General features: G+C 54.1%; 2 protein-coding genes across 3 annotated transcripts; both read left to right on the top strand.

The window, feature by feature from the left end:
• Positions 1 to 22: 22 nt before the first annotated feature.
• On the top strand, positions 23 to 5,002 carry LOC105684745 (transketolase-like protein 2). 2 transcript variants are annotated; one of them, XM_048656182.1, is made up of 8 exons: positions 23 to 156; positions 367 to 479; positions 2,573 to 2,718; positions 2,788 to 2,977; positions 3,068 to 3,302; positions 3,369 to 3,686; positions 3,780 to 3,995; positions 4,130 to 5,002. In XM_048656182.1, exons 2-8 carry the CDS (start codon positions 373 to 375, stop codon positions 4,799 to 4,801), a joined length of 1,884 nt encoding a protein of 627 aa, XP_048512139.1. In that variant the 5' UTR covers positions 23 to 156; positions 367 to 372; the 3' UTR covers positions 4,802 to 5,002. The 2 variants fall into 2 exon arrangements, with proteins under 2 accessions (XP_048512139.1, XP_012253791.2); XM_012398368.4 differs by lacking the exons at positions 23 to 156; positions 367 to 479 and adding an exon at positions 2,165 to 2,460.
• A 574-nt stretch (positions 5,003 to 5,576) lies between these two features.
• LOC105684741 lies at positions 5,577 to 18,960 on the top strand. The gene is made up of 8 exons (XM_012398360.4): positions 5,577 to 7,068; positions 7,405 to 7,694; positions 7,766 to 7,908; positions 7,997 to 8,214; positions 8,487 to 8,713; positions 8,792 to 9,118; positions 9,314 to 15,140; positions 15,222 to 18,960. Exons 2-8 carry the CDS (start codon positions 7,665 to 7,667, stop codon positions 17,246 to 17,248), a joined length of 8,799 nt encoding a protein of 2,932 aa, XP_012253783.2. The 5' UTR covers positions 5,577 to 7,068; positions 7,405 to 7,664; the 3' UTR covers positions 17,249 to 18,960.
• Positions 18,961 to 19,292: the final 332 nt, after the last annotated feature.

Raw genomic sequence — 19,292 nt, 5'->3', positions numbered from 1 at the left:
ATAACGTCGTTCCCGTCCCCTCGTCGGAAGCACCGCCTCGTCGTTCGGCCGGCGACCGGTGTGCGGAATAAACGCGATTACGCCAAGTTTGACGCGGGGCCCCCGACGGACGTTGGCGGTACGTTTATCGACCGCTCCGGCAACGACTCTGGCGAGGTAAGAGTTCACGTTTCACCGTAATTCGCGACTCTATGCCTGACACTTGTTGCCGCTCGCTCGAGCGGTGCGCGGTTCACCCTTGGACGCCGGTCACTCGGCACTCGGCGCTCAGTACTCACCGGGAGGTCCCTCGAGTTCTCGTCGTCGACGCTCCGTTCGCAAAATAATCAATTAATCCGATTCGCGTGAAATTCCGTTCGAGTGTAGCTAACGATGGCGTCTTACCACAAACCGGAATCCAACACCATACAAGAGTTGAAGGACATCGCCAACAAACTGAGGATCCACTCCATCCGTTCGACTCAGGTCAGCAAATCTGGGTGAGTACGCCGTAAAGCGACCGCGGCGACACGCCGACGTTAACGCCGATATCGCGGTCGGGTCCACGGTTGACCCCACCGCTCATTATCATCCGGCACTCGCATTGCAAACGAGCCGTGTTGCGTACGCCTCCGTCCGGTCGACGAATAAATTTTCTCCGGACTCTGGAATCGTCGCGTTCGTCGAGACGTAATCATTGATTATGGGCGATGACGCGTCAAATATTGCTCACGGATTACACGGGCGAGCCACCCGCGTGCGTCCGTCCGTCGCCTCTCACCCTGGAAAGCTATAGATTATATTTTTATTATCGACGAAGAAAGAGATCCGCGGGGGCGGCGGGGGCGAGGAGAAATACTTTACGATCCGAGAGGGCGGGTTAGCCGAGTGTGTGATAAAATTTTGATCCTCCACATTAATTATCGTTGCGCAGTTCTGCGGACCTCGGGGCATTCGAAAACATAACTAACGACAGCTGTATAAAGTATTCGTCGACCGTTACGACTGAGGCGAGAAAAACAAAAAAAAAAAAAAAAAAAAAAAAAAAATAGACCAAACAAAAACTGAGTACCCGACGTCCCGCCGCGGTTTTCGCCAACAAAGATCATCGTCCCGGTCGAATCTCTCTCTGACAATTTATAACCCAGATAGACGATAAGCCGTCCGTCCGCGGCAAGGTTCTCGCGTATAATCTCGACTTATGTCGGAACATTGGTAATCTCGTTCGTAATACCGCATAATCTCGTACAGGTATACGCGTGAGCGGGGCGTATATCGCGAGCGCACCTTGCGACCCGGTCCCTCGCCCCGACGGGGGGGCAACCCCCGGCTCCCGTCGCACGACCCTCGACCGGACGGCGGTACCCGCGGTAACGGGAGGACTCCTCGCGGAGTCCGCGACCTCCGGAATTACCCCTCACCTGCGCCCGAATCCCTGAAACGGATCGCACTCCGCGCGAATTCGGGGGACGGCGTCGACGTCGACGTCGTGGAGTGGCCCAGAAAATCGCACCGACGCACGTCGGGGTCGATCGGAAACAACAAGTCCTCAGGTTTCGTTCGCAATCGGTTCAAGGCCGACGGATGCCCGGGTCGCGTAACGGGTCATCGGATAACCCCGCGCGCGGGTATAACGTACACCGCGTGTGCTCGCGCGCGTCCGCGATTCTCGATAGTTGCGATAGAAATCTAGCCAGGCTCCGAGACGGTTCGCGTGGGAACGTCGATGCTCGACGGGATGTTCGGAGATTACTCTTCGATCGGTTCGAATATCGCGAGGGTGCGATATCCTCGCCTTTTCACGTTCATCGATCGCGCACGTGCCTGCAGTAATTCACGAATCTACGCACCTGTACCGCGGGCGTCTACCGTTTCCATTCTCGATCGGCGATCGGCGAACGGACGGAGCCTGGCAACGGGACGTTGATAACTCCGGTCCAAAGTCCGAGCCGATGGTATGTTTAATTAACCAGGGGACGTTCGAGAATTACGCAACACCTGGAGAGACTCGGAGAAGAGTTCTTTTTTTTTTGTTCTCTCCTCTTTCGATTCCCTCGGCAGATAATTTACGTCGACTTCGACGGCCTCGGGAAACCGAGCGGAATTCGACGGGCGTTTCTGGGGTTGCGGTCACGTTCCGGGGGAAGGTTCGAGTGGGGGGAACGTAGCCCTAGGTATAGGAGACGACGTCGCCGGATCCGTCAGAACCTCGGCGCTCCCCACGGCCACCGATCGCCAATCGATCATTCTTGAACCGTACGCGTCGAATATACAGTTGAATTTCGAATTCGCGTCGCAATCAAGGTCGACTATCGTCCGGGCGTGGTATCCAGGTGACAAACAACCTCCGACATCGTTACCTTTTCGTTTCGTTTGTACGCTCGACGCGATGGTGCAACCCACCGACGTACGCAAGCTCCAGGATGCAGCCAACAGGCTGAGAATTCACGCCATCCGGGCTACGGAGGCTTCGAAGAGCGGGTATTTGTCATCGGCCGCGTCGTACCGTCCGTCGTTCTCCGTTGATATCACATTTATTCACGCCGCACGCGGTTTCGGGTGCCGCGACTAATAAATTCGCCCTTGTCCTCAGGCATCCGACGTCATGCTCGTCGATGGCGGAGATCATGTCCGTCCTCTTCTTTCATACCATGCGGTACAAGGTTTCCGTCCCGAAGGATCCGAGTAACGACCGATTCGTATTGAGCAAGGGACACGCGGCGCCGATCCTCTACGCCGGTAAGATATACCGTACGACCCGAAGACGATCGGGGGGTACGTACTGATTCCTTGTTCCCCGATTCGCAGCCTGGGCGGAGGCCGGACTGTTCCCGACCAGCGAACTGTTGAACCTGCGCAAGTTGGACAGCGACTTGGAAGGTCACCCGACCCCCAGACTGAACTTCGTCGACGTCGGAACCGGCTCGTTGGGACAGGGCGTTTCGGTCGCCGCGGGTATGGCCTACGTCGGCAAGAACTACGACAAGGCCAACTACAGGTCAGTCATTGTTAACGAGCCGCGGAGACTCTCGATCGAGAGAGAGAGAGAGAGAGAGTTTGTTCGATAATTTCAACGACACCTCGTCAGAGTCTACACCTTGGTCGGGGACGGAGAATCCGCGGAGGGGTCGATCTGGGAAGCCCTGAACTTCGCCTCCTATTACGGACTGGACAATCTCTGCGTGATCGTCGACGTGAACCGATTGGGTCAGACGCAGGCCACATCCCTCGCCCACAACATGGAACTTTATCGCACGCGGCTGGAGGCTTTCGGATTCAACGCCCTGGTCGTCGACGGACACGACGTCGAGGAACTGGTCAAGGTAAGATCGGCTCGCGCCCCCCCGTCCCCGACGATCTTTCGTTTACCCTCTCCTTCTCCGTCGCAGGCGTTCCACGAGGCGCAGAACACCCGCGGGCGGCCCACCGCCATTCTGGCCAAGACTTTCAAAGGTAAGAACTTCCCCGACATCGAAGATGCGGACAACTGGCACGGCAAAGCGCTCGGGGACAGAGCCGAGGGCGTCGTACGGCATTTGACCTCGCTGCTGAAGAATCCAGGACCCCTAGCTTTGCACCCGCAGAAGCCCCTGGCCGAAGACGCCCCGAGCGTTAATATCACCGGCATAAAGCTGAGCGCGCCGCCGAACTACAAGATCGGCGAAATGATCGCGACGCGCGTCGCCTATGGGACCGGACTCGCCAAGGTACGCCCGCAACGATACGACGATATCCCCCCCCCCCCCCGGGGTGTCGCGACCAGGTAGAAACGATCGTTAACACTTGACAATGTCTCGCAGATCGCGGCGAACAACGACCGAGTCATCGCTCTTGACGGTGACATGAAGAGCTCCACCTTCTCGGAGAAAATCAAGACCGTGGATCCGACGAGGTACATCGAGTGCTTCATAGCCGAACAGAATTTAGTCGGCGTCGGGATCGGCGCCACCTGCCGCGACCGTACCGTCGCCTTCGTCTCCACTTTCGCCACCTTCTTGACCCGCGCCTTCGATCAGGTAAACGACACGACCCCCCCGCCCCCTCCCCATCCCCTTCGATACCCCGGAGCGTGGGCCCCGGCCGCTCCGCTGCAACAGCCTGTGGCGACAAAGAATCTCCCCCTCTGTACTCTCCGTTTGTTCGTCCACAGATCCGCATGGGTGCGATATCCCAGACGAATTTGAACTTCTGCGGTTCCCACGGCGGTGTCTCGATCGGAGAGGACGGACCCTCTCAAATGGGTTTGGAGGACCTAGCGATGTTCCGTTCGATTCCCGGTTCCACCGTTTTCTATCCGAGCGACGCGGTGTCGACGGAACGCGCGGTAGAACTCGCCGCCAACACCAAGGGCATTTGCTTCATCCGCACCTCCCGTCCCAACACCCCGGTGATTTACAAGAACGACGCGGTGTTCGCCGTCGGCAAGGCCAACGTGATTCGATCGTCGCCGAAAGACCAGGCCCTGATCGTCGCGGCCGCGGTAACGTTGACCGAAGCGACTCTAGCCGCCGACCAGCTCGCCAAGGTCGGAATAAACGTGCGTATCGTCGACCCCTTCACAATAAAACCGATCGACGCAGCGACGATAATAAAGAACGCCAGGGAGGTGAACGGCAGGATCGTCACGGTCGAGGATCACTATCCGGAGGGCGGTCTGGGCGACGCTGTGCTCGCCGCTGTCGCTGCCGAGCGAGATATCGTCGTTAAGAAATTGGCGATTCCCGTTGTCCCGCGGTCCGGTCCGTCCGCGGTTCTGATCGACCTGTACGGAATCGGTGCTCGCGGCATCGTCGCCGCCGTCAACGAGATTCTCAAGTTGTAAGGGCGAAGGGCGAAGGGCGAAGGGCGAAGGGCGGAGGGCGAACCCGACGACCGAGAGGCGGGGTCTCGCCCGGAGAGAAGAGAACGTGGACTCGTGTCCACGATTATGTTCATCTACTCGTTGTTAGCCATGGATTTACCGGTCTATCGTGTATATTGTGTGTAGTTTGCATCGAATAATAGATGATATTCTTGTAAAGTTCTTTCCACGGTATCGGTGAGAATTAGCACTGACCCGGCCACCGCTTCCATCCCGTTGCATCCTTTGCGCCACTCGTCGTGACGTTGTTCTCTCGGTGCTCGATGAAAATTCGTAGACCCTGTCGCCCCGGCGATAGCACCGGTGGAAATATCGCGGCCAGGATTCTCTACGGATATTATTCAACATCATCCGCTGTGTCCCGATTCTTCCGTCCTTCTTCCCGCCGTTGCCAACATCGAGCAACTTTACCGGCGCGAGGTATAGTCGTTAATTGTAAACGATACCGGCAGTACCGCCACCAGCGACGTCAACTCATGTCGACGAACGAGCGGCAGATCTCCGTCGCACCGACTGCCGTCAGCTGCCGCTCGTCTCTGCGCGGTAACTGTCGAATCATTGAGAATAGAAGGGTGGCGGCGGCGGTGGCGGTGGTGGTAACGTAGATATCGCACGTAGCCGTACGTACGCTCAGCTGGCACGTCCCTCTACCGGCAGGCGTCGGAGGCACCCGGTGACGTTCCGTTCGTTGTCGGCCGTCCTCCGCGAGCCGGTGCTGTCGCCGCGTTGCGAGGCTAGGAGCTACGGAGGCAGTCGAGTTGATCGGCGAGTCGCGGAAGAGTTGAAAAAAAGTAAAATGGCCGCGGCGAAACAGCTCTTCGCTCGGTCGCCGATTAGCAAGGTTGTGTTGACGCGTTTGACGTGAGTTCTAGGGTTCGCGAGCCAGTTTCTAAACGGGTGCCGGAGATAAACCGACGCCCTTTGCATCCGACAGGTCCCCTGGTTACGAAGAGGCGCGGTTTCCCCTTCACCCAGTGACGTCTGACGTTTGACAATAAGCGTTGTAAAAGTTATACCCGGCGGTTCGACGACCGATTGCGATAAACCAACACCCCGTAAACACTCGCACGTGCAAGTACGACATATCAGGAATATTTCAGCGGACCGATTGTTTCGATGAAAAATAATCCGGAAACATCGTTCGACTCGTCCCTCGTTTGACAAGGGACGACGTTTTTCTGCGGTGCGTTGGCGCGCGTACCTGATTACCGAAGCTACCCCTTGTCGGTGATAATTTTCAAGCGGTCGAGACTGCCCCGGTAAGGGTGGCGTGCGGATAGCGAACGAGACCACGCTACAGCCCCGTCCCGAATTGCACAGCGATGAACGACGGATTAGATAATTGAAAATAATCGGAAACCCCTACTCCGGTTGGTTCGCTCGGAATGTTTTGGACCTCGGCGTCGACTCGTCTTATTCCAAATTTTCGACTTTTTCGTTGAAAAACGCACGACATCCGCCGACCCTGTCCGAAGCTCGATCTCCGCCCGCTTTTACTCGGAGAAATTCCGGTCGTCGTGGCGGACGGGCGAGGTAGTTCGTTGGTTCGAATACGGCGATAATTTCGGCGATGCTGAAACCATAAACACGAGAACGAGACGACTGCTCCGAGTACGGACGGCCATATTATAATATTTGTGGAGGTGGCAGCAGCGGTCCGACTGATGTCCCGCACCCCGCGGATCCGACTGCCACAGTGTGTGTTCGCTAAGCTCGCTGATGTTTAGTGCTCGAATCGTAGGTCGCAAGTGTGAAACTGTCAAGTGTGAAATCGGCGACCGTTCCAGCGTCTTCCTCGTGATGTTGACGGTGATGTTGATACCTTAGCCGCCGATGGTGTGGTGCTGTTCGCAAACTCGGGGAGCACAAGTAACGGCGGCGTTCGCGTCTGTACTTTGTCACTGGTGACTGCTGACTACCAGCGAGCTAGCAGCACCAGCAAAATCTGAACTTGTCACTTATGACTCGGGTGTTGTGGGAATCTGAGGTGAATGGTGATGATATATTCGCTAATCTACGCTGCGCCGGATATGGACCGATGCTCGAACACTCAAGCAACCAACGATATACCAGGATTATAGGATATTATTTATGATAATTCTTGAACACTCGGCGGTAGCAGCACCACCGATCATAGGATCTGCCTATTATTGTTATTATTGCACCCCACGCGTGATATAGTGTCGCATTTTTATCAACGTTGATTTACCATCGAGCTGATGACGACGGTTCGTAAATTATCCGATCATAACTCTCGCGATCCAAATGCCGTATCACTTCCAAAGATCTTCCCTGCTTTTTTCACCCTCGCTCTCCCACCCTTCCTTTTTATCCCCCCCTACCCCTCCCCCTCTATCGCCACCTCACCCTCGCTGGTATGCACCCACCATTTTTCCCTCTCTTTTTTTTCTTTCTTCCCAACAGTACTATTTTTCTATCTGAAAACCTGCTTATTTGCTATACTTGCATTTATTGTCTCGCTCCTTGACGGAGCGGTGTCTCTGTCTGCGTCAAAGTACTAAGTTTTCTATGGTAACCGTCAACTTGGATTTGCCATCTTTTAGCCAGCGACCGTCGAAGTCTATTCGAGGGAGACAACGCCAATGAAGCTACATTGAACCTGAGGTAGAGACCTTGACAAGTTGCTGATGTCAGCCAGGTATCCAGCCCTGGTTCCCAAACGGCGGTCGCAACTAAAATCGAGGATTCGGAACTGTGTCGCTGCTGCGAAAGCTACGATATCTGTTGCCTGCGTTATCCCTTGCATTCCGATCGGAGCACAGTTAGGGTACCCAAGCCATTGTTGGTTTCGACACACCTCTGAATGTCTTCGCACATCCAAAAGTCGTGCGTGGTGAGTTCTTTTGGTTCGAGTAGCGAGATTCCAGCTTGTGACACTTTCGTTTTTTTGCAAACAATCCTCAGGGGCTAGAGGCAACATTGAGTGACGGCAAAAAGAAGTACGGGGACAAGGTGAACGCTCTTCTGTCCGCATGGGAACATGTTACTAACTTCATACCTGCGGCAACGCCAGAGGCAACGCAATCGCTCATAGAATGGGTTCACAAGTAAGTGGAAAGCTTCCAACTAGACTCAACCTCGGACGATGGAAACACGCTTTACATGGGCCGGCATCCTTTTTCCCCCTGTCGACAGGCATACTTTGAAGTTGGTATTACGCGGAGAGTGGCCAAAGTTGTCACCCGCTACAAAGACGCACCTTGGAGTCACCTTGCAGAGATGCTCTACCCACCTTGGCCGACATCCTGCGGCGCCTCGATGCGCGACTCTGATCGCTCTTGTACATGATCCATGGACGCGTCCTACCCTCGACAGTATTCTTAATGGTCAACCAGATCCAAAACTAGAAGACGGTGAGAACTGCGAGTATATTCTCCTTAAAGTGCTGGCCTTTTCTCAAAAAATTTTCATCGGTATCATCGTCATCGTCATTCCATTGCCCGTTGTCGTATCTGTGAGATCCTTCTCGATCCATTGGACACAGTCAACCGTTCGATGCTGATCTGCTTTGAACTCTGTTTAACGACACAAATGCTTCATTTTCATTCAACGCTATGAAACACCGCTGTTACATAGCGTTGTGGATGGTATATCAATTGCATAGATATCGTTCTGTTGTTTATAGAATTTTGTTGTTCGGAGAAAGGTGAACTATTAACTATGAGACTTCGAATATTATGCGAGGATCGCTGTGAGGACATAGCAGTCAACCTGGCGGCTGCTTGCGTTCGTTCGCTTCGGAGGAGCGACCAATTGAGATCCGTATGCGAAGCTCAACACGTGCAATACATGATCGACGTCTATATCGTCCTGTTGTACAAGCTCAAACGCACGCAAGACATATTCGCTCAAGTATTGTCGCACTGTGATATCATTACGAAGCTGGACGAGTCAATTGTTCGATCGCTAACAAAGTTTTGTTTCCCACAGCTTAAGTTAATGGATCTTCGAGAGGGTTTAGAACTCGTTCAGAGGCTCGGTGGCGAAACTTTGACCAAATACGGTTCGGCAAGGGTCTGGAAGAACTCCACCAGAGCTGCCGAGCTCGTGGCTCAGTATTTGGTCACCGCGGGTATGGTCAGACCCGTCGATGAAACCGGATCCGCCACTCTCGAAGAGATTATAAATTCCTGGGCCTTGCTTCATTCGAAGCTGAAGGATATGGCGCCCACTTTACCCAATATGATACGGAAATTGATCGAACCTGCTGAAAGTGCCCAACACATTTATATATTTTGCGGGGTGCTCGGTAAACACGTGAGTACCAATCGAATCTCATTGTTGAAAAATTTAATTCGAGGTCATTACTCGACCGTGTCTTTTGCCGGATTCTCGGTACAAAGCAAACCAGATCCGCCGTCCTTTGACCCTTGAGTTCTCAATGGTCAATCACCTCACACTCTTGGAACTTGCAACTAATCGGAACGTTCTCTGTCCCTCTTGATCTTTCAGTTCGGAGCTAACATAAAACCGCTGATGATCGAGCTCTACATTCGGGCACTCACAACGGACATGAACGAATTGGAAAATCAGAAGGTCAAATCGGACAAAGAGAAGGTTCGGGAAACAGCGAGGCGTTTGAGTGCTCAATTTTTGAAGTTGTCCGATGTCTTGGTGGAGAACGTCGGCATAGCGAGGGAGTGCGTGTTGACGGCGTTCTCCCTCCACCCTACAAGACTGTGCTACGACAGAATTCGGGAGATGGCAATAGCGTGCGGAAAGGTGAAAGAAATCGGCGTCTCCTCGGACGAAAACTGTCCACCCGCCGTTCTTACGGAATTCGTAGACAAGGACGAAGAAGTTCAGCAATCGCAAACGTTGACGACCACGCCTACCGAGGCTCGGGGTGTAACTCGTGAAAGGCAAACCGTGAGTCTCGAGCCTAACGAAATCCCAGAAAATGGCTGTCTTCTTTCAAAAGATATTCCCTTGTCGCCGTTCAAGGACGATTGCGCGTCCAACGTGGCCGATGTGTGTCTGTTGCATCCGAAGCGTGATCCGGCGACGAGCGGTCCCCTCGGTGAGCTTTGTTTCAATTGCGGCGAGTTCACGGGCGTAGAAATCGCCAGGGTGAAAACGCCGGAGGTCACGCCGAACCTCGAACGATCTCTCGATGCGCTTATTCTGATAAAAGGCGACGCGGTCACCGGTTCTGCCAATTACGACGAAAAGTCGGCGCCGAATCAAGTCCTGGACGCGGAAAAGTTGGGTGTTTCACCCCAGTTGTGCGACGACCTGGCGGTGGTTTTGAGCAGCCCCAGGTATCACATGCTCAGCTGGGTTTTAGACTGGAAGGAGCTCAACGGGCTTTGCGAAAAGTATTTGGAAAACGCCGAAGAGATGAGGAATACGAACAAGGAGTTGAAGTATCTGAACATCGACTACTCGCAGTTCAAAGACTGGCCTTCGGAGGAAGATACGACCAAGGACATATTCTACGGCATAGAAAAGGGCTACGAGCAGTGGGTCGACGTGCAATCCGATGGCTCCGAAGAATTCGGCAGTTTTCAGCCAGCGAGGAACTACAAGAGATCCCTGACAAGACGGAGCCTCGACGATACGACCGATTCGGACAGCGGCAGCGTTTCGCGTCTACGCCGCCCCGGAAGACCGAGGAAAATTCACCGGCTGGCCTCCACCGACAGCGACTACGACGACGATTCCGTGGACAATAAAACCACGCGTTTCAGAGGGGTGAACGGAAACGTCGAGGGTTCGATCATTATCGGCACCGACGCCGGTTCGGACACGGACACGAACACTCAGGACAGTCAGACCGATAGCTTGGGTAGCGACGGATGCAGGCAGGATAAAAAAACGCAAAAGAAACAGGTGGCCGGTAAAGACGTCGGCGGTAAGAATCGCGGAAAATCCAAGCTCACGGTCGAAACGATGTCGCATTTCCACATGCTGGTGAACGACAACGTCAGACGGTCGGCGGAAGACGTGAGCAGTTCGGATATCAGCAGCAACGATCTCATCACGCTGTTCTCCGCCGACATGGATGAGAGCAAGTGCGAGACTATCAAGGGGTCGGCGTACAACGCCGAGACTCCGCTCATCGTCACCGAAAAGAGGAGCGACCCAACGGTCTTGAAATCCCTGCGAATGTTCCGACCTCATAACGCGAAGAAACCAACGAGGATCAGTCAGATATTGCAGAAGAATCTGCTTAACAAAACCAAAGAAGGCAGTTCGGGGAATAACGCCGGCACCGGACATCCCAAGTTTTCGCCGATGCTCGGGTCGCTCAACTTGAATCCGAAAATAATTTTAAGAAGGAGCGACGAAGTTAACCAGAAAATCATACCGACGTCCAAGAGGCTCAGTCCCAGCGACATTACCAGCGAATTGCTGAACCTCCAGAAAAACATGCCGTTCTCAGCCAACAAAAGTTCATCCAACGTCGGTGGCGACAAATCCGGATCGAAGGGTAACGCCGTGTCCGCGGAGCAAGACCCCCCGAGGCTCGTCAAGACTATAAACGTAACGGGCAAACGGCCGGAGACGAATTTCTCACGTTCCACCGATATTCGGGGGAAATCAAAGTTCGATATCCTGGCGAAAGCGGTGAGGGATTCGGATATCTTGGCGAAAAATGTTCCGGGCTTGAATTCGCTGGACATGATGGTCCCGGCCAGGGTTCAGCCAACGGTCAATATAATTCAGCTGTCGCGGAACATACCGCAAAGTCCGAATTCCGTGCCAGCGAACAGCGGCGGCACACCTCCGAGGAACAGTCGTTCCTCCGCGGTAACCGGTGGCAGCATTCAACTGCCGGGAACACCGACGTCCAGCGGCCACGACAGCGGGGTCGGGATGAGCCCGGCGGACCGCACCCCACCGTCGCGATCTCTGCTCCAGGATATCGGCGAGGAGGCGAACCAGCCGCCCGACACACCGCCGCCCTCCAATTCGTTGATGAGAACCGTAGAGCCGGCGAGTCCCAGGCTGGTGGAAAATTTCCGCGGTAACAGCGGATTGTCCCCGAACAAATCGCCGTCGCCGTCGCCGTCGTCCGCATCGAACACGGGGAATCAGGGGAATTCGGTTCCGGCGGTGCCGTCCGAGCAGCTGCAGATCGTTTGCAAACCCGACGGGACGTACAGATTGGCGTCGGTGAATACCAACGCCTTGTCGTCCTCCTCGTCCTCGTCGTCGTCCTCCTCGTCGACCTCGTCGAACTTGTCGCTGACGGGACAGCGCGGTCTGTTGACGCTCCAGACGTTCGAGGAGAATAATTTTTCGCGGCAGCAGGCACAGCCGAGCTCCGGCACTTCGAACCGAATCGTCTACGACGGCTTGAGCGCGATCAACGTGAAGACCGTTCATCGGACCGCCGGCCAGAACACACCGCCGAGTCTGCCCAAGTTCCAACAGGCCTTCCGCAAAACGATATACACGCTGACGAGCGAAGCGACGACGACCGCGGACTCCCCGAGCTCGGACGTCGTCGCGCAGATCACCTCGCTGTCGAAGACGGCGAATCTGTCCAAGGCCGTTCAGACTTCGGTACAGAACACGCAGACCAACGCGGGCGTCGGCGTTCAATCGATCACCGGCATTCCGAACTTGCAACTGCCCACGCCGGGGCGACAGATATTGAACATAGTGCAGACCTCGGACGCGAGCGGGGGAGACGCCGGAGGTGGCGGAACGACGACCACCGGCGGCACGGTGATCGCCGCACCCGACGCCATCAACAACAATCCGACCCTCGCGCAGTTGGTGCAGACCTCGTCCTCGCCCGGTGTAATATACACGCACAAAATACCGGTCACCATATCGACGACGAATCCCAGCCAACTCAACATCATCCCGCACACCATATCCCGCACGGGTTCCGTGCAGGCCAACCGAGCGCCGGTCGTCAAACTGAATATAATACGAACGGGCGTTCCGCTGAGGCAGCAGAATATCACCGGTGCGATACAAGCCGTCCTGAACGCACCCCGGGTCCAGCCGAACGTCAGGCACGAGAGCTTGATCGGTTCACCCATCGACGTGTCGACGAATCAAGTCAGTTCCACGACCCTCGAACAACTGAGGGAATTCGAGAGCGTCCTGGAACAAGTCAAGGAGCGCAGCACCGTTCAGCCGCAGCCGCAGCTCCAGACTCCCGGGGTCGCGACGACCACGGTGCAAACGCAAACGCAGACTCAGAGCCAAACCCAGAGTCAGGCGGTTATGCAGCAGTCTCGACAAACGGTCAAACATCACGCCGCCACCGGCACCCTCGCCCAACAATTGCAGATAATGTCGTCGAGGAGCGGCGGACAGGCGAGCAACGAATTCTCCGGCGGCGCTAATCCGGGGGTAGCGTTTCAGGCGGACGCCTATACCCCGCAAAAGGTTTCCCTGGCGTACGTCGATCAAGCGACGAACGAGGCGCAGAAAATCGTCTCCGCGTCGACCCCGGTCGTCGTTGTGACCAGCTATTGTCAACCGGCGGCCTCACCCGCGCTCAGCGTCACTTCCCAGAGTTCTTCCAGTCCGTGCGTCACCCCCGCACCCCCGCCGCTCCCTTCGGCTGGGAAAACACCGCCTCTGTCCGCCGCCAAGACCGGGGGCAAGAAATCCACGCCGAAGAGCGTCAAGACCAGTTCCACCAACACCTCGAAGGCACCGCCGGTTCCCAAGCCGCAACAGAAACCGCAGGAAGACGAACAGACGGCTCAGAGGATATACGCCATCCTCGACGAGTATGCGGAACAATTGAGGAACTCGCCGGATCTGAACAACAAGCCGGCGCCCAGGCGACGATCCAATCCCCCCACCAATCCCAGTCAATCCTCGAAGCGCAAGAAGTCCACGTCGGGCAAGCCCAAACCACCGGGGCAACAAAATTCCGAACTCAGTCCCGGGACCGATGACCTCGGGCGTACGATGGGCAGCGAAGATTCCTCCTCGGGTATCGTGCACGTGCAGGACAGCCCCGTTGGAGGACTGATGGCGGAGGACGCCCAGACCGTTGTGAATCTCGACAACGCACCGGTCGACGTCAGAAACTTGACCAACGACTCGAACGACGCGGTCGAAGTCAACTTGAAGCGGCGTAATCTGATATTCACCGACCAGAGCAACGCCGTTGGACAACCGCGGGCCGTTATCGTTCAGGAGACCGTGCAGACCGCCTCGGTCAGCGTCGGCGAGGCTCTAGCTTCGGTGACGGGGAAAATTGGTAGCACCGCGGTATTGGTACCGGGTACCAATTACATTCTGCCGATGAATCTTATGAAGGGAGGACAACAGTTCACCATAGTTTCGGGTGCCTCCAAACTGCTCGCCACCGTTCCAACCAGCGTTGCCGGTGGCGTTTCCAACGCCCTCGTCCTTCAGTCGTTTTTGAATCAAGCCGGCAAGATTATCGCGCAACCGGCGCAGGTCAAACAGGTCAAAGTTCCCACCCTGCAAACGGTAAACACCGGCGGACAATCCATCGCCCAGCAGCAGCAGCAGCAGCAGCAGCAGCAGTCGCTCCAACAACAACAACAGCAACAGCAACAGCAACAGCAACAGCAACAGTCGCTTCAACAACAAAAACAACATCACGCTGTTCAAGGTCCCGCATCGGTCGTCATAACTCAGAGTAGCGCCGGTACGCAGTTCGTGACCACGGATTCCGTGGAAAGAAGCAATTCGGAGCGTTCCGCCAAGTCGGAAGCGACGAATCCAGGTGCACCAGCTGCTTCGAGCCATCAAGAAAGTTCAGGGAATTCGATCGTCGCGACTAAAGCGTCGACGGTCGGTCTGATGCAGAAAAACGTGAGCGAATACGACGCCGACAATCAACAGATTTGCGGAGTGATTACAACCAGTCCGAACTTGACGCTCCAGAGCGCGAGGCTGTTCAACTCTTCGATGGGCAAACTTTCAACTTCCGCGGGATTGAAGAGCGAGAATGTCGTTTGCCTGGCGCCCGCTACCGTCACCCAATCCTCGGTAAAAAAGTACAACCAAGAGACCGGGGGGGCTGCCAGCGGAATCGGGAGCGCGGGTGTCGAAGGATCGCAGACCGAAAAATCCATGTCCATGCAGACGGCTACCATCGCTCTGACTTTCGCACCGCAGTCGGAGGTCGGCGTTGTCAATGCGATGCACAAAGATGTCAAGAACAGCACGTCCGCGATCGCGGCGATACGTGGGAATAATAAAATCGTATCGCCCAAATCGGCGAAGCGAAAACACGACGAAGAACCGGTTGCGGAGACGATCGCCAAAGGCAATTCCGTCGCGGATTCCGCGGCTTCTGCAACGCTGGAAAACGCTGCCAAGCTAGGTAAGAGATTCGCGAACAACGATAGCCGAACTTTTTCGCATTCCTCGTGATCCTACGTTACACTTTTCCCATGACTTTCAGAACCCGAAACGGTGGACAACGACGAGAGGAAGGAGACGTCCGGCCGTTTCCTGGTGGCGGGAATCGACTCCGGCGCGGTCGACGTCGGTTCGGATATATTGGAGACGCCGACGCGGAGAAACAACGAGAACGTCAACGAGGCCGTTTTGAGGGTCGGGAACGGTCTTTTGTGCGGAAGTGCGAGGCTGCACGAAGCCTGGGAACCGGAAAGAAAGGCCTCATCCCCCGACACGCCTTGGCGATACGTTCCCACGGCCTCCAGTCAGCTGGGTATCGAACCCCTGAGAGTTCACTCCTCTTCGCGAGACGGCGGAAACCCGGACGGCGGGAGCGGCGGAGGCGGGACGAGCGGCGTCGGTAGCGTCACCGGTGGTAGTCCCTGCGGCGTCCACAGCGTTGTTCACATAATAAACAAGGGACAGGGTATCGAAATGGCGAGCGGTCAGCTTTATCAGACGACCACGACGACGAGTGCGACGACCAAGAAATACTTTATGAACCATACGCTCGAACCCTTCCAGCAATATCCGAGTCGATCGCAGATAAAAGCACAACTGAATCCACGACTGGATCGAGAACTTCTCCAGCAGAGAATGGAGAGAAAGGCCGCGGCTATGGAACGCGAATTGAGACTGCAGAAAAGTTTGTCGGAGGAATGCGAGGACCTGGGCGTCGACGAGCCGAGTACCAGCGATCTTTTTCCAGAAGCGGATCTTCTCTTCGACACGAATCATTCGCCCGCGTTCGATCAGTCCTCGCAGGACGCGACCTGCAGCAGCCAGCCACTGGGCTTGAAGTCGTACAATTCCTCTTCCTCGTACTTTCGCCCCCTCGACTCGTCGAGCAGTAGCAGGGACGCCAGTCCGGTGACGGACCAGAAGGGTGTCGAGCGTAGAAAAAACACCGCGCAGAGAACGCTGCGAAGCTTGAAGGACTCGGCGGCAAAGAGGGCGAAACGAGACAGAAACGACGACGCCGTCGCCAAAAAGATCTCGAAACAGTCGAAAATGGACAGCCGGCAGGCCGACCTCAGTCAGGACGAAAGTTCCAACAGCAATTCCGACGCGTACAGCCGATTGTCGGCCGCGGGCAACGACTCGTCCAAGGACGGGCCGGACGTCGGAATTCGGGATCATCGCGTCAAAATGAATTCCCGCAGCTCCAGGGCGGCCACGTCCAAGTCCAGCTCGCCCAGCAGTACTTCCGACCTTCTCCCCTCCGCAATGAAACTCCAGGACCCGGACGACCTCGACTCCGCGGTAACGAACGCCAACAACATGTCGACGGCCAGTTCGGGAGACGAAAGTCTGACCCTGATGGACGGGGGCACGGCGGACGTGACGATGCCCTCGCCCCTTTCGCCGCCGACCGGGCCCCTGTTGTCGACGCACAAATACACGTACGCGAACAAAAAGAGACCGCTCTGCAAATCGCAGCGAACCAGCGGCAAGGACTACATGTCCTGGGAGAGTCCGCTGTCGGACCAGGAGAGGACGAGCAGCGAGGACGAGGACGAGGGCTCGAGTATCGGGGAATCGATCGGCAGCCAGCCGGGGGAGAGTACGGTCGTCAACGGCCTCGACGGCGACACGGACCCGCCCAACCCCGGCGAGAAATCACCCGACGATTATCGCTCCTCGTATCTGGACAAACGGCCTCGCAACAGCTTGAAGATCAACGCCAGGGTGACGCTGAATCGCAACGATCCTCCCAAGGGTGCCGGGGGCGGTGTCGGTTGCGGGACGGTCGTCAAACGCACAAAGAACGACTCGATCGGGGAATCCGGGGCAGTGTCGAGCGACAAAACTTCCGAACCTTCGGACGACGAGGGATCGCATCATCTTCATCCGCGGCATGCCACCGGTACCGCGGACTGCCGGGCGAGAAGGTCGAGCCTCCGAGGTCACGTCAAAAAAGGGTGCGCCTGTTGCAACGGATCACCCGAGAGACCAAAGAAGAAGTCCGTCAAGGTGGACCAGAAACTTAAAAAAAGATTGGCGTCTAAACAGTTGCTTAGAAAGAGGTAGTCCCGCAGCAAACTTTAAACGATCGAAGTATGGTGATGGTTCGGACCGTTTAAAAAAAAAAACAAAAAAAAACAAGAAAACAAGAAAAAACCACGAGGCTGTGCTCGATAAATCGTACTGTATATATATATTATTGAACATTTTTTGTCCCCCACGCAAATTGAGATATTCGAAGAAAGCCTATAGGACAAAATATGGTTGATCGAGTGAAGTGTGAATTAAGCAATCGACCGTTTCAAACACGATCTGGTCTACCGTAACCGATTTGGCATGGGAAAAAATAATGTCGGGAACACCCGGTTAATATAAATTCTCGTTATTATTTCCATTATCATTATCATCGTCGTCGTCGTCGTCGTCGTCGTCGTCGTCGTCATCATTATCACCATTAGCATTTATTATTACTTTACTACTACTGCGACTACTACTGCTACGACTATTACTACTACTACTACTACTACTACTACTGATACCACTGCTAATACTACTACTACTACTACTACTACTACTACTACTACTACCATCACTATTAGTACTACTACCACCGCTACCGATACCGCTAGAGCACTGCTACTGTCATCGTCAACGTCGTCGTCGTCGTCGTCGGCCTCGTCTCGACATGGTCAGGATTGACTCTAGCATTGAACGATCAATCTGTCGAGAAACTGTGAAATGAGGAAGTTTGTCGAATGTCCTATTAGCGAGGAAAAATTGAAACTCAATCGTACATGTTGGAAAAACGACGAGATCGTGTAGATGTATTCGCGAACGTTGTCATACGAAGCGTATATCAAAGTTCAGTTACTGTACAAGATAAATTATATTTGAAATACAATCTAGTCAGAGGGTGGAAACGGCCCATAAGAAAGATGCGCGTAGGGGGCTGGGCTTGAAACTTCGTACGAAATTATGACCAGCGAGTGATCGAAGTAATACTAAAGAGAGAGTAGTAGGAACGTCGTATGGCTTGAAGTGTGAACGATATTCACCAATATTGCGACTATTCGGACAAGGAACAAGAGGAGATTAAAGAAAATAAAAACCATTTTGCCATGTACTTTGTCAAAATATTATTGTAGATCGAAATATCTCCGTTGTCTCCACCGATGCAGGGCATGACGCGACAAAAGAGTCGAAGATTCCAAATGCTCAATATCTCCGGATGATGTAAATTTCCCTAATCTTCAACAGCCTAAATTCACCAGGTACACCCCGTTGGCGCAAGTCCCTCGCAATCAGTTTCATTGGTAATTCCGATAAAATCGGAAAGGTGTAGGTAACGGGTAGCCACGTGCCATTAAAAATTGTGCGAAGCTCGGTCTTCATTCTCTGACCGGTTTCCCCATTCGAGCGAATGATCGACAAACAGCTACGAGATCATTCGCGGGGGATGAGGATGATACTTTTTTTTTTTCTTTTTTTTTCGCTAAGCACGGCGTCATTGAAAAAATCTCTTTTTTATCAGTCGTGCCCTGACGAGAGCGGCGTAGCAATCGACGGTTGTATATTACGTAGATTACGTAGAGATATACCTATAACTCATTAAAGGTATATTATCATATGATGTGTATATGTAGGTATATATTATAATACACTATAGTATACGTACGTATACAATATATATCTATATATATCTGGATATATATTGCTGCACTTTAGTACAAAATGCTTCATCTTTATTGAAAATTACATTAAATCTTACTACACGTTAATTATATTATGTATATTTTTTTATCGCCTCCGATTTTATTTTCATCAATCTATCCGCCATTCGAATATTCACCGGACGATGCGACACGCTCATTCGAAACTAATTGTAAGAGTCATATCGGTTGTTGTTGTAAGACCGAAATTTCCTCGTCGTTGGTGTCCAAATAATTTTATCTAATGCCCATTGTTTCCGTTGCGTATGCTATCGGGGCGGGGAGACTTGTGCAAATATTCTCGTTTCAAAGTCCTGCGATATGAACCAGGGACAAACATGGGAAAGCAGAATAGGCAGGGATCCCAATAGGCATAGGTAGAGGAATAACGATACTCTGGA

Source organism: Athalia rosae, chromosome 5, assembly GCF_917208135.1.
Source record: "Athalia rosae chromosome 5, iyAthRosa1.1, whole genome shotgun sequence".
Lineage (NCBI taxonomy): Eukaryota > Metazoa > Arthropoda > Insecta > Hymenoptera > Athaliidae > Athalia > Athalia rosae.
Note: the sequence above shows the minus strand (reverse complement) of the source record. Positions and strands in the feature narration are given on the sequence as shown.

What these genes read in the sequence shown, in the direction of transcription:
- LOC105684745 (XM_048656182.1), top strand. Translation starts at nt 373, where the DNA reads ATGGCGTCTTACCACAAACCGGAATCCAACACCATACAAGAGTTGAAG. An exon ending in ACTCAGGTCAGCAAATCTGG is followed by an intron (nt 480 to 2,572) that starts GTGAGTACGCCG and finishes CCTTGTCCTCAG; the next exon opens with GCATCCGACGTCATGCTCGT. An exon ending in TGACCCGCGCCTTCGATCAG is followed by an intron (nt 3,996 to 4,129) that starts GTAAACGACACG and finishes GTTCGTCCACAG; the next exon opens with ATCCGCATGGGTGCGATATC.
- LOC105684741 (XM_012398360.4), top strand. Translation starts at nt 7,665, where the DNA reads ATGTCTTCGCACATCCAAAAGTCGTGCGTG. An exon ending in ACATCCAAAAGTCGTGCGTG is followed by an intron (nt 7,695 to 7,765) that starts GTGAGTTCTTTT and finishes AACAATCCTCAG; the next exon opens with GGGCTAGAGGCAACATTGAG. An exon ending in AGATCCAAAACTAGAAGACG is followed by an intron (nt 8,215 to 8,486) that starts GTGAGAACTGCG and finishes TGTTGTTTATAG; the next exon opens with AATTTTGTTGTTCGGAGAAA.